A 12,499-nucleotide genomic window follows, 5' to 3' on the forward strand; every position below is an offset into this window, starting at 1 on the left:
TAGTTGTGATAGTTGTGGTACTTGGTCACCATTTATTGATAAGCTTCACACACCCCTTCCCACTCACGGAGTCTCTTACCTCTAACAACCACGTCACTACCACTCTCGGTGACCTCACAGAAACCTCCTTGCCTGATTGGTTCGCTTCCGTAGAGGCACTCCCCCGAATTCCACGCCTACCCAGACCGAGCAACCCCCCCCCCCCCAGCTCTCGTTTGACGTCACGGAACACTCTCCCCCGGATTGGTTCCCTTTAGAAGAGGGCTCCGCCCGAGCTCCCCGCCAGGCCCCTTTGTCCACTCGCCTGAGGGAACGTCACTGCTGCGGCTGGAGCGAGCGCTGAGTGTATCTCGCTCCCGCGCGAGATTAGAGCAGGCCGGGGTTAAGATGGCGGCGCCCGTGCTCCGAGTGTCTGTGCCGCGGTGGGAGAGCGGGGCCCGGTACGCGGTGTGCGTCCTCGGCATCGTCCTGGCCCTCTATGCCTTCCACGTGGAGAGGGAGAAGGAGAGGGACCCCGGTTACCAGGCCATGTGTGACATCAGCGAGTGGGTGCGCTGCTCCAGTGTCCTCTCCTCCAGGTACCGGCCGGGGAGTATAGTGAGGGCTATGGGCTGAGTGAGCACACACCTCCCTGGGAAGGAGGAGAACTCCCCACACACATAGTATACAGTCCTATGTGAGGTGTGGGGCTCCTCATTACTTCACCTCCTCCATAGATGACTGCTGGGTAGGGCTGGGGCCACGTAGTCAGAGCTGTGATTGGTGTCAGCCTATGTCATAGTGATTAGATTAGGACCTATCCTGACCTCTGCACTCCCTCCTAGGATCTGTCCTCCCTTCCTATGTACCCACATTCCACACATAGCTTTTCATGTGTCATCCACCACTGGCATTAAAAAGCTGCCAGGCTGGTTTGGGCAGGGGGCCATTGACAACCACACCTGTGCACTGCCTGATCATTTCAGGTGGCTGCATTCCTATACAAGGGAAGACGTGTCTCAAAGAGGAGGGGATCACTAAGGGCAAGGAGCTGGCTGCTCATTGTTGACAAGCCGCTGCACCTGTCACCATAGACACTAATGGACTTTTCATTGTAGGATAGCCTAGACCAGCCTCACGTATCCCATAATTGTCACCTGTCCTGCAATCCATACTGCCAATGTTGTCCGATTCTTAACTGGATGAAATTGAAGTGTTTGGCCTGACCTCATTCAGGGCTCATTCACATTCCAACATGGTGCGTTCTGTGCACGTTTCCCACACTGTGTTTAAGGCCGTTTCACACAGGTTCGCGCTGTGCGATTTCAGCCTGTTCATTTTGACTGGGCTGAAATTGCACCAGATTAAAAGCAATGCGTACATTACTTTTGGAAACGCAACTGCATCTAAAGCTACATGAAGGGTGGAGAGGTATATAAATCTTCTTTATTGAAGTAGTACTAAAGGCTGGGACTTTTTTTGTGCATGGATATACTGTAATCATTTACTTTCAACATTTTATTTTATGTAAATGCAAAGCCAACGATAGTAACAAAAAGTACATTCACAGTACTGGCAAATGATTTGTAAGGCCTTAGGCTGCATTCACACCTGAGCGTATCGTTTTAGGGAGTAAAACACCTGTAATCTGCCCAAAAAGCTCATGTACTTTTTTTTTTTTTGCGCTTCAGGTGTTTTGCTTCAGGTGACAGAACGCTCAGATGTGAACGGGCCATTGAAATGAATGGGATTTTGCTTGTTGGGTGTTTGGGAACTTTTGAGATGAGTGTTTTAAGAGCTGAAAATGCTCAGGTGTGAATGCAGCCTTATATTGCATTTTGTATAGAGCTGCGCAAACGGTTGACTCTATAAATGCTATAAATCTTGTATTATAATACCTCCAGTCTATCGGCCTCTGTTTTCAGATGCTGATCTTCCCTTCACAGAGCCCTTAACCACTTCCAGCCCAAGGACATCATATGACGTGATTGACTCAGTGGGGATATCTGATTGATGCCTGCAGCTGCAGGCATCATTCAGATATCATTCTTTTCTGACGGCAATTCTGCGCACCATAAGAATTATCAGAGCAGCAGTTCAGCTGCTTGATCATTCTTACAGGCGACGGGAGGGGACGTCCCCGCCCTCCCGTGCTTCTCCTTGCTCTCCTGTGCCATCGGGGACCCAGAGAAAGAATCTGCCACCGCTGGATGAAGAGCATAGAGACTTCCGGTGACCAGATGGTCACCAGACATCTCCATGACCGTCAAAAGCCTGGACGCGACGTTATGGGCCACGGATGTCTATAAAGCAGGGATCTTGGCTGGAAAGCATCAGATCTCAGATCTGTAATTTTTTTTTTTTTGATCTGATGCTTTCCAGCATGGAGGAGAGATGTGGGGTCTTATAGACCCAATATCTCCCCATAGACAGGACTGTAACACACCATTCCTATTACAAGGGATGTTTACATTAAAAAAATAAAAATAAAACAAAGTATAAAAAATTTAAATCACCCCGATCCCTGTGTGCTCGCGCACAGAAGCAAGCGCACTCGTAAGTCCTGCCCACTAATGTAAACTCCGTTCAAACCACACATATGAGGTATCGCCTTGTGCATTAGAGCAAGAGCTACAATTCTAGCACTAGACCTCCTCTGTAACTCTAAACCTGTAAAAATTCTTAAAGCATTGCCTATGGAGATTTTTAAGTACTGAGGTTTGGTACTATTCCACGAGTGTGCGCAATATTAAAGCGTGACATGTTTGGTATCTATTTACTCGACGTAACATCATCTTTCACATTTATACTAAAAATTGGGCTAACTTTACTGTTTTTAATTCATGAAACAGTTTGTTTCCCAAAAAAACACGTTTAAAAAATTGTTGCGCAAATATCGTGTGACATAAGGTTGCAACAACAGCCATTTTATTCCCTAGGATGCTAAAAAACCATATATGATATTTGGTGTTCTGAGTAATTTTCTAGCAAAAAATCATATTTTTTTTTGCTAGGTTGATTTTTACAGCAAAGGGAGTTTTTGTATGTGACAGATGTTATCCCGAGTAAATAGATACCTCACATGTCACGCTTGAAAATTGCACACACTCGTGGTATGGGACCAAAACTTCGATAGTGTTTTTTTGGTACCTCACATGTGTAGTTTGAACGTCGTTTAAATATGCGTTCGCTTCTGCGTGAGAGCTTGCGGAGGGTGCTTTCATTGTGTTTTTGTCTTTTTTTTTGTTTGTTTTTTTTTTTCTTTAAATTTACACTTTCCCTTTTAAAAAAAAAAAAAAAAAAATGTGATCACTTTTATTCCTATTGCAAGGAATGTAAAGATCCCTTGTACAACCCCTGGCAAAAATTATGGAATCGCCAGTCCCTGAGGATGTTCCTTCAGATGTTTATTGTTGTAGAAAAAAAGCAGATCACAGACATGGCCAAAAACTAAAGGCATTTCAAATGGCAACTTTCTGGCTTTAAGAAACACTAAAAGAAATCAAGAAAAATAATTGTGGTCACCAGTAACAGTTAGATTTATAGAACAAGCACAGGGAATAAATTATGGAATCATGAAAAACAAACAAAATAACACTCCAACACATCGCTAGTACTTTGTTGCACCACCTCTGGCTTTTATAACTGCTTGCAGTCTCTGAGGCATTGACTTAATGAGTGATAAACAGTACTCTTCATCAATCTGGCTCCAGCCTTCTCTGATTGCTGTTGCCAAATCATCTTTGCAGGTTGGAGCCTTGTCATGGACCATTTTCTTTAACTTCCACCACAGATTTTCAATTGGATTGAGATCCGGACTGTTTGCAGGCCATGACATTGACCTTATGTGTCTTTCTTCAAGGAATTTTTTCACAGTTTTTGCTCTATGGCAAGATGCATTATCATCTTGATAAAAGATTTCATCATCCCCAAACATCCTTTCAATAGATGGGATAAGAAAAGTGTCCAAAATTTCAATGTAAACCTGTGCATTTATTGAAGATTTAATGGCAGCCATCTCCCCAGTGCCTTTACCTGACATGCAGCCCCATATCATAATTGACTGTGGAAATTTGCATGTTTTCTTCAGACCGTCGTCTGCATAAATCTCATTGGAACGGCACCAAACAAAAGTTCCAGCATCATCACCTTGCCCAATGCAGATTCGAGATTCATCACTGAATATGACTTTCATCCAATCATCCACAGTCCACGATTGCCTTTCCTTAGCCCATTGTAACCTTGTTTTTTGTGTTTAGGTGTTAGAGATGGCTTTCTTTTAGCTTTTCTGTATGTAAATCCCATTTCCTTTAGGCGGTTTCTTACAGTTCGGTCACAGATGTTGACTCCAGTTTCTTCCCATTTGTTCCTCATTTGTTTTGTTGTACATTTTCTGTTTTCAAGTCATATTGCTTTAAGTTTTCGGTCTTGACACTTTGATGTCTTCCTTGGTCTACCAGTATGCTTGCCTTTAACCACCTTCCCATGTTGTTTGTATTTGGTCCATGTTTTAGACACAGCCGACTGTGAACAACCAACATCTTGTGCAACACTGCGTGATGATTTACCCTTTTTACCTACATACTAACAAGCAGATTTAATCTGATGCAGGTGTTAGTGTTTGTAATGAAAATTTACAGGGTGATACCATAATTTTTTCCTCAGAATTGAGTGATTCCATAATTTATTCCCTGTGCTTGTTCTATAAATCTAACTGTTACTGGTGACCACAATTATTTTTCATGATTTCTTTTAGTGTTTCTTAAAGCCAGAAAGTTGCCATTTGAAATGCCTTTAGTTTCTGGCCATGTCTGTGATCTGCTTTTTTTTTTTTTTTTTTTTTTTTTCTACAACAATAAACAACTGAAGGAACATCCTCTGGGACTGGTGATTCCATAATTTTTGCCAGGGGTTGTAATAGTGCGTGAAAGGTCCTCTAAGACCCCACATCTCTCCTCCAGACTGGAAAGACTGAGATCATAACATCACGCCCGGACCTCCGAGAGCCATAGAGATTGCCGGGGACCATCTGTCCCTTGGTTTTCTCTATGGCTTCGCACAAGGCGGATTCTTTCTCTGGCTCACCAATCGCCCGGAGAAGCACCGAAGGTAAGAACGATCAGGTGGCTGATCAGTCGCTATGATTGTTTTTGTGGTGTAGGGAATCGTTGCTGAAAAAAAAAGTATCATTCAGATATCGCCACTGAAAGCCGAGTGGTTAAAGGACACATGACTGAAAAAAACATCTCCAAAAACCATTTGAGGTGCTTTCTATTAATTTCAATCCAGAGGGGAATTTTCAAGGCTTTTTTAGCTCTCTAAAGATGCTGCATGCTTGGGTTTTTCACCACACTGCCAGCGCACCAGTGATTTTTTTTAATGGGAAGCCTTTCATGAGCTTTTCAGGCGTGTGTATGGTTTTTTTATTATTTTTTTTATTTTTTTTATTTTTTTATTTTTTTTATACCAAAGCACTTGGAAAAACTCCTCAGTGTGAAAGGGGTCTTAGAATCACTTTAAACTAATTATAAAGCTTTCATTTTTATATTTTTTTTAAAAATATAACAAACATGTCTATACTTGCCTGCTCTGTGCAATGGTTTTGCACAGAGTAGCCCTGATTCTCCTCTTCTGGGGTCCCCTGCCGACGATCCAGACCCCTCCTCTTCATCGGGTGCCCCCCAGGGAAAGCCGCGTTCTCTGTGGGCATCTGTGCATCCTCGCTCCCGAGTCCCACAGTGTCTATTGACAGAGCTTGGTGTCACTGGATTTGATTGACAGCAGCGAGAGCCAATTGCTCCTGCTTGTATCAGTCTATCTAATGAGAGAGACGGCGGTGAGAGCCGCTATGCTAGTGCACATCTATGGATCAGGCTCAGGTAAGCAAAAGGGGGAGGAGGCTGGGAGTAGCTGGTTTTTCACCTTGGTGCATAGAATGCATTAAGGTGAAAAACCTTAAGGCGTTAGAACAACTTTAAACTACTTCCTTCTCCCCAGGACTACATGTCCTATGAGGCCTTGATCCTCACATTCACATGTTCTCAGGCACTTACTGACATGTATTGAACGATGTACTGTGCTGCACTGTTTCCTGAAATGTAAACAAATGCATTCTGTATGCAGGTCAACTAATCAGTAATGGAAGGAGTTGACAACTATTTTAATTATTGATAGTAATCGATTATGTTGATTAGTTGTTGCAGCTCTAATCTGTTAACTGATCTCTTCTGTGAGGCAGATGTGGTTCCATAAACAGCTGATGGGGGGACTTGCTCTCTGAAGTGAAGAGAATTCCTCTTACCCCGTTGTCACTGAAATAGTTGCCCTAATTGGGAGCTGATTCACCCTCGCCTCTTTTTTTGGCGTCCATTCTAAAATTTTGAAATTCTCATCACCCAGTGATTTGTCAATAGGACCCCCAGCAGAGACCACAATAAAAACTAGCAAGTGTTCTAATGCTTCTCTACTCTATCCCAAAACGTTTTTGCTTTACATTATTTATTTACAGTGGTAAATATAAGAAAATATAAAAACTTCCTACTATAATCCTGCAGTAAAGGTTTACAAAGTGTTTCCTATTGGCAGTTTTGTGTATAAGTTTTTTTTTCTTTTTTGCTGTATCGTACAGGGCATGTTTTTGGTCAGCACCTTGAAATATGAAGGCAATGGAACATTCTAAGAGCCAGGCAACTAGAATTAGAAAGGTCAGAAGAGCCTGCCTTTATATTTCTCATTACTTTTTTTTTTTTGCAAGATTTTCCAGGCTGTGGGAAACAAACTGTTTTTTTTTTCCCCTCAGAGTACTGACAGAAGTGCCCCGGCTGGTTTCTGGGGTGTAACATTTTGGTGGGGATGTGGAGCATCCCTCTCCTGTTATATATTGATGCTTGTAAGTACGCCCTAATTTTAAAATAAATATTTATGCTTTTACTTTGTAAGTAGTATATTTGCTTCATTGTCTTAACTCTGACACCACCATAACAATTACAGCAAGGGAGTTAATGGCTGAAACAAGTCTTTGGAAGTGAGCAAGTGATATTTAGGAAATTACCTCTTTTTAATTCTGTTTAAATTACATTTTAGGACTTGCACTATTATAGTGGAGCTTGTCCCTTAGCTCTAAACTAGTCTTTCTCAACCAGGGTTCTGTGGAATCTCAGGATACCTCTGTAGATTGTTTGAGATTAAAGCAGAGTTCCACCCAAAAGTGGAACTTCCGCGTTAAGGACTCCTGACCCCCTGACTTGCTACATTCGACATGTCATTTTTTTAGGGGAGGGAGCGGGTACCTAGTTTTGACAGGTACCCAGCTCCCACTTCGTCATGGCGCATAGTGGAAGTTCTCCTCTCCCTCCCTGTAATCTTCTGGGACACGTCATAGGTCTCAGATTGCCCGGCCATTCAGAACACGCAGTGTGACTCGCTCATGCGCAGCGTGCACCTGGCTATGAAGCCCACATTTGCAATGCCCGCTCCATAGAGAGAAGCAAGGCTTTTGGCAGCCACATCACTGGACCGTGGGACAGGTGAGTGTGTGTTTAGTAAAAGTCAGCAGCTACACTTTTTGTGGGTTGGACTCCGCTTTTAACTTCCTGCCTGATGAGCCTGTGTAGTTTCTGTTCCAGATTAGAATGACGTCAGCTAGATGGGGGATCAGGGCAAACTCTCGTCTCCCTCCTTATAGATATTGACCTACTGAGCAGTGATCTTTGTATCTGTAAGGCTCTAGTCTTTTCAGTGACAATCGATGTATAAGGCATTCAGACTGGTGGACAGTGAAAAGAATGCACAGTTGCATCAATGTCAAGAGCACCTTAACCACTTCAGCCCCGCTCACTGTATATGTACGTCATTTTTTTGAAGATGGATATCTCGGTAACGGCAGCAGCTGCTGCCACAACCGAGATATCCATCTTTTCAGTGAGCGATTCTGTACACGATAATGGTGGTCTCAGCGGCGGGTTCGCCGCGAGATCACCGTTATCGGCGGCGGGAGAGGTGCCACCCCCCCTCCCGCCGCTCTCCCGCACCCTCTGCCGCTTACCGGAGCCGTCGGTAGCAGCGGAGGCGATCGGGTCCTTTCCCTGCTGAGGTATGGAGACAAGTGAGGCCAAGATGGCGCCTACCCGTCTCCATACCATGTGACGGCCGGAGCGACGTCATTACGACGGCTCCGCCCACTCTCTTAAAGGCACAAATTTTTTTAAAGTCATTTTTTTAAACGACTTTATTTTTTTTTTTTTTTTTTTTTTTGCATTTTAGTCTAAATATGAGATCTGAGGACTTTTTGACCCCAGATCTCATATTTAAGAGGACCTGTCATGCTTTTTTCTATTACAAGGGATGTTTACATTCCTTGTAATAGGAATAAAAGTGATCCAAATTTTTTTTTTTTTTTAAAAACAGTGAAAAAATAAATAAAATAAAATAAAATAAAATAAATAATAAAAAAAAAAAAAAAATTTTTTAAAGCGCCCTGTCCCGACGAGCTCGCACGCAGAAGCGAACGCATACGTGAGTAGCGCCCGCATATGAAAACGGTGATCAAACCACACATGTGAGGTATCGCCGCGACCGGTAGAGTGAGAGCAATAATTCTAGCCCTAGACCTCCTCTGTAACGCAAAACATGCAATCTGTAGAATTTTTTAAACGTCGCCTATGGAGATTTTTAAGGGTAAAAGTTTGACGCTATTCCACGAGCGGGCACAATTTTGAAGCGTGACATGTTGGGTATCAATTTACTTGGCGTAACATTATATTTCACAATATAAAAAAAAATTGGGCTAACTTTACTGTTGTCTTATTTTTTTTTTTTCAAAAAAGTGAATTTTTTCCAAAAAAAGTGCGCTTAGAAGACCGCTGCGCAAATACGGTGCAAAAAAAAGTATTGCAATGACCGCTATTGTATTCTCTAGGATGTTAGAAAAAAAACAATATATAATGTTTGGGGGTTCTAAGTAATTTTCTAGCAAAAAAACCTGTTTTAAACTTGTAAACACCTAAAATCCAAAACGAGGCTGGTCTTTAAGTGGCTAAGAGGCCCTTTTTCCCACCGACCCCCAATGTGATCTGTGGGTTATAGTGATGTCTATAACTTGGTGATCACTAATGGACCCTGAGCTGTGTTTGTGGTATTTTGTGGCAGGGGTTTCTTGAGACCTGGAAGTTATTTCAAGGGCTACAGGAAGGCTTTATTATGTTGGTACGAAGTTTAAGGGCTTGTTAACACCAGGAGGTATGTTTTGTGCGTGTGTACCTTTTTTGCATGTTCCCGTGCTTCATGTTTAAGGGCATACTATTAGTCTGCTCTGTGTGAAAGAAAAACGCAAAAAAATGTGCTGACCCTATTACCAAGCATTTCAGCAGGTGCTAATATGCGTGTTTGCTAGATGTGTAGGGGTGCCTTTAATAGTTACTCACACCTCAGAGCGTCTGAAAAAAAGGGCAGCATGTTTTTGGGTGCAGGAAGACGTCTGATTTTTACATGTGTTCCCACACCTGGTATAAATGAGCCCTTCGTGTAAACCAGGCTGTGGCAACCTGTCATTCGATCTACCCGTTGGCAAGTGTTCGTGATCTATAGAGCTGCACGATTCTGGCTAAAATGAGAATCCCGATTTTATATTTTTTCTTAGAAGATAGATCATGATTCCTGCGGCATAACATCATCTCATAAATTGGGCTAACTTTTTTTTTTTTTTTTTCTTTGAAGTGTATTTTTTCCTAAAAAAAAATTGCGTTTGAAAGATTGCCATTTTTTTCCCTAGGGTCTCTGCTAAAATATATGTTTGGGGGTTCCAAGTAATTTTCTAGCAAAAAATATTGATTTTAACTTAAGAAGTCAGAAAAAGATTTAGACTTTAAGTGGTTAAACTTCCTGCATTTACAGGTTGTTAAAAGATTTTTTCTTTACACACTCAGGTTTATCCCTTTGATCTAAGAAGGAAGTGTTAGTTACAATGTTTCATGTTAACATCTGGGCAGACTGCCAAGTTTTTTTTTTTTTTTTCTTTTGACAGCTGAGTGAGCAGATAAGTCTCTCCACTTGTTATATGAAAGAATCGGCAATGATTAATGCCGATTAATCAAAGAAACATATGGACAGGGTTGAGCAATTCCTGGTCACCATAACAACTGGAAAAACCTTTTTGACCTGCCCCTATGAAGTAGCCAAGCAGCGTTCACAAAGCTGAAGCTGGGGATCCAAGTAGAGTTGGTAGAAAGCAGCAGACTGGCTTACTTTTGGGGCTGCTAGTGGTTGTCCTGTGTTCCTTATTTGAAGAGTGATGCCCTTACGACTTACAATTTCACTGTCTGCAAGCGGTGTCTCTGTGTAGGGAGTGGTGTCCGAGCAGTGCTGACAGGACAGTAACCACTAACACCCATGGCCTCTTGTGTTGCTAGTAGAACCTGCTGTTCAGTAATTGTGTTGGCCTTTATGAAACTGACAAACTTGGAACCTGAAAAAAAATAGAGCCAGTTTGCATCTGATAGGATACTGACGGACTGTTCATAAAATCAGTTTGTTGTACTGATGGTCAAAAAATAGTTTAGTGTTCAGTAGCTTTTTATGTACAATAATCCCTGTGCTCCTTGGCCAGCCCTGCTCTCCACTACAGTGACACTTTACAACAGTGGTTCCTCAGGAGCCACTAACAGGCCAAATTTGAACTATTACTGTGGGGAGCTGCAGACTAGAATTCTGAAATCACTGAGCAGCAAATGATATCACCTGTGATGTATTTCAGTTATCTTGCAAACCTGGCCTGTTAGTGGGTCCTGAGGACAGGAGTTTAGAGCCACTGTTCCACAGAGAACAGCAATGCTTCTTCAGGGTTCCAAGATGCTGCAGACCTTCTCCTCACAAAGGAAAATGGTGTTTTTATTTTAGTCCAGGAAGCTATTCCCTAGTACTGCACTGGCCCACTACCTGTAGAAGCATAATCCCTGCCTTCTCTTATTCTTCACACTATCAGAACCCTGCCTTTTGGGCTGCCTATGTATACTTTTTTAATTGATCATTACAACTGTGGGTTGAGTATACAGCATGTGGGGAGTTGTCAGGTAGGCTCCACAGGCTCTATGATTTCTAATATTGGCTCTGTGTAACTGTTTTAACAGCTGGCATTGTACAGGACAGACTGAGCTAAGCCTTGCCAGTGTGAGAGAGGTGAACTTGGCTCACTTTTTTCTGTAAAATAGAGCTTGTGCAACTTTTTTAAATTTTTCTTGCTATAAAGTGTAATTCTTAAAAGGCAGGCTATACATTATACAATTTTCTTCAACCACAGATTGAAGGAAAGAAAGTTGCTTGATTCCCATATCGCATTTAAGCCCTGGAGACAGGCAGTTAATAAAAAAGAAAAAAAAAAAGTGACGTTCGGCCCGTGGGTTTACCACCCTGTCCAATAGAAGCTGGCCCTCTGTCAGAACACAACAGCTCAGCAGGGGCGATCGCTATACTAACTTTCCATAGCTTAGTACAGCGGCTCAGACCGGAAAAACACTCAATGTGTACCAGACTTTAGTGTTGAGAATACAGTGATTAGTGCCACCAGCTATAAACCCAACAGGCTGATTGTACTGAAGTGGATCAAAAAAATCCATTTCAGTAGATCAGCCTTCCCATAAATGGCTAGAAAGTTCAGCAGCAACCAGCTGAATTTCGATACATCTATGGTCTACTTAAAGTGATTGTAAAAAAAAAAAAAAAAAAACACGTTATACTTACCACCCCTGTGCAGTTGGTTTTGCACAGAGCAGCCTGAATCCTCCTCTTCTCAGGTCCATCTTTGCTGCTCCTGACCCCTCCCTCCTATCGAGTGCCCCATCAACCAGCAGATTTCTATGGGGGCACACAAGCTGAGTCAGAGCTCCGTGTATACATTCAGACACAGAGTGCCGCCCCCTTACTCGCCTGATTGGCTGACTGACTTTGACAGCTGTGGGAGCCAATGGTGTCGCTGCTGTGTCTCAGCCAATGAGGAGGAGAGTCCTGGACAGCTTAGACATTCGTGGACATCACTGGAGAGAGAAGAGGCTTGGGTAAGTAATTCGGGGGTGCTGGGGCGGCTGCTACACACAGGTTTTTTTTTTTTTTTTATCTTAATGGATAGAATGCATTAAGATAAACCTTCTGCCTTTACAACTCCAAGTGTTAACATAATCCTGTGCATAAAGTTGTATTTCACAATCCTTTTATTGATCAGTATATTTTACAATTGTTCAAAATCATCCGTCCAAAAGGTTGGTTCACTGTTCTCTCTGGGTGCCACGTCCGCATACAAAATCAGTTAAGCTTATCAGAGCATGCTTTCCTTCCCATGATCTCACCTGAGTCATACTTTCATGTTTTATTTCTTATGTAGTTCTTTCTATTTATTTCTAGTAATGACTCTTATTCCTAGAGCTGAGTTCACATAGTTTTATCTTTGCATTGTGAACCTTTTCTGTATATGCTGTAATGTCTGCTGTTTTGATAACACACTAATGAAATAATGAATATGAAACCTCAAAGC

The 12,499-nt window shown here is 42.4% G+C and overlaps 1 protein-coding gene across 5 annotated transcripts in view; it reads left to right on the plus strand.

Moving 5' to 3' along the window:
- The first annotated feature begins 266 nt into the window (after positions 1–266).
- VKORC1L1 (vitamin K epoxide reductase complex subunit 1 like 1) overlaps positions 267–12,499 on the plus strand; it is a 120,542-nt gene continuing 108,309 nt past the window's right edge. For 4 of the 5 annotated variants that reach the window (XR_012241635.1, XR_012241634.1, XR_012241636.1 and 1 more), the window contains exon 1: positions 278–578. Coding sequence is in view for 2 of the 5 variants with exons in the window: in XM_073615104.1 (XP_073471205.1) it covers positions 388–578 (191 nt within the window). In the remaining 3 variants the exon portion in view is untranslated. Of the gene's footprint in view, positions 579–12,499 lie in introns of all 5 variants that reach the window. The other variant, XM_073615105.1, reaches the window with a different exon arrangement.

This window comes from Aquarana catesbeiana, linkage group LG02 (assembly GCF_042186555.1).
Source record: "Aquarana catesbeiana isolate 2022-GZ linkage group LG02, ASM4218655v1, whole genome shotgun sequence".
Lineage (NCBI taxonomy): Eukaryota > Metazoa > Chordata > Amphibia > Anura > Ranidae > Aquarana > Aquarana catesbeiana.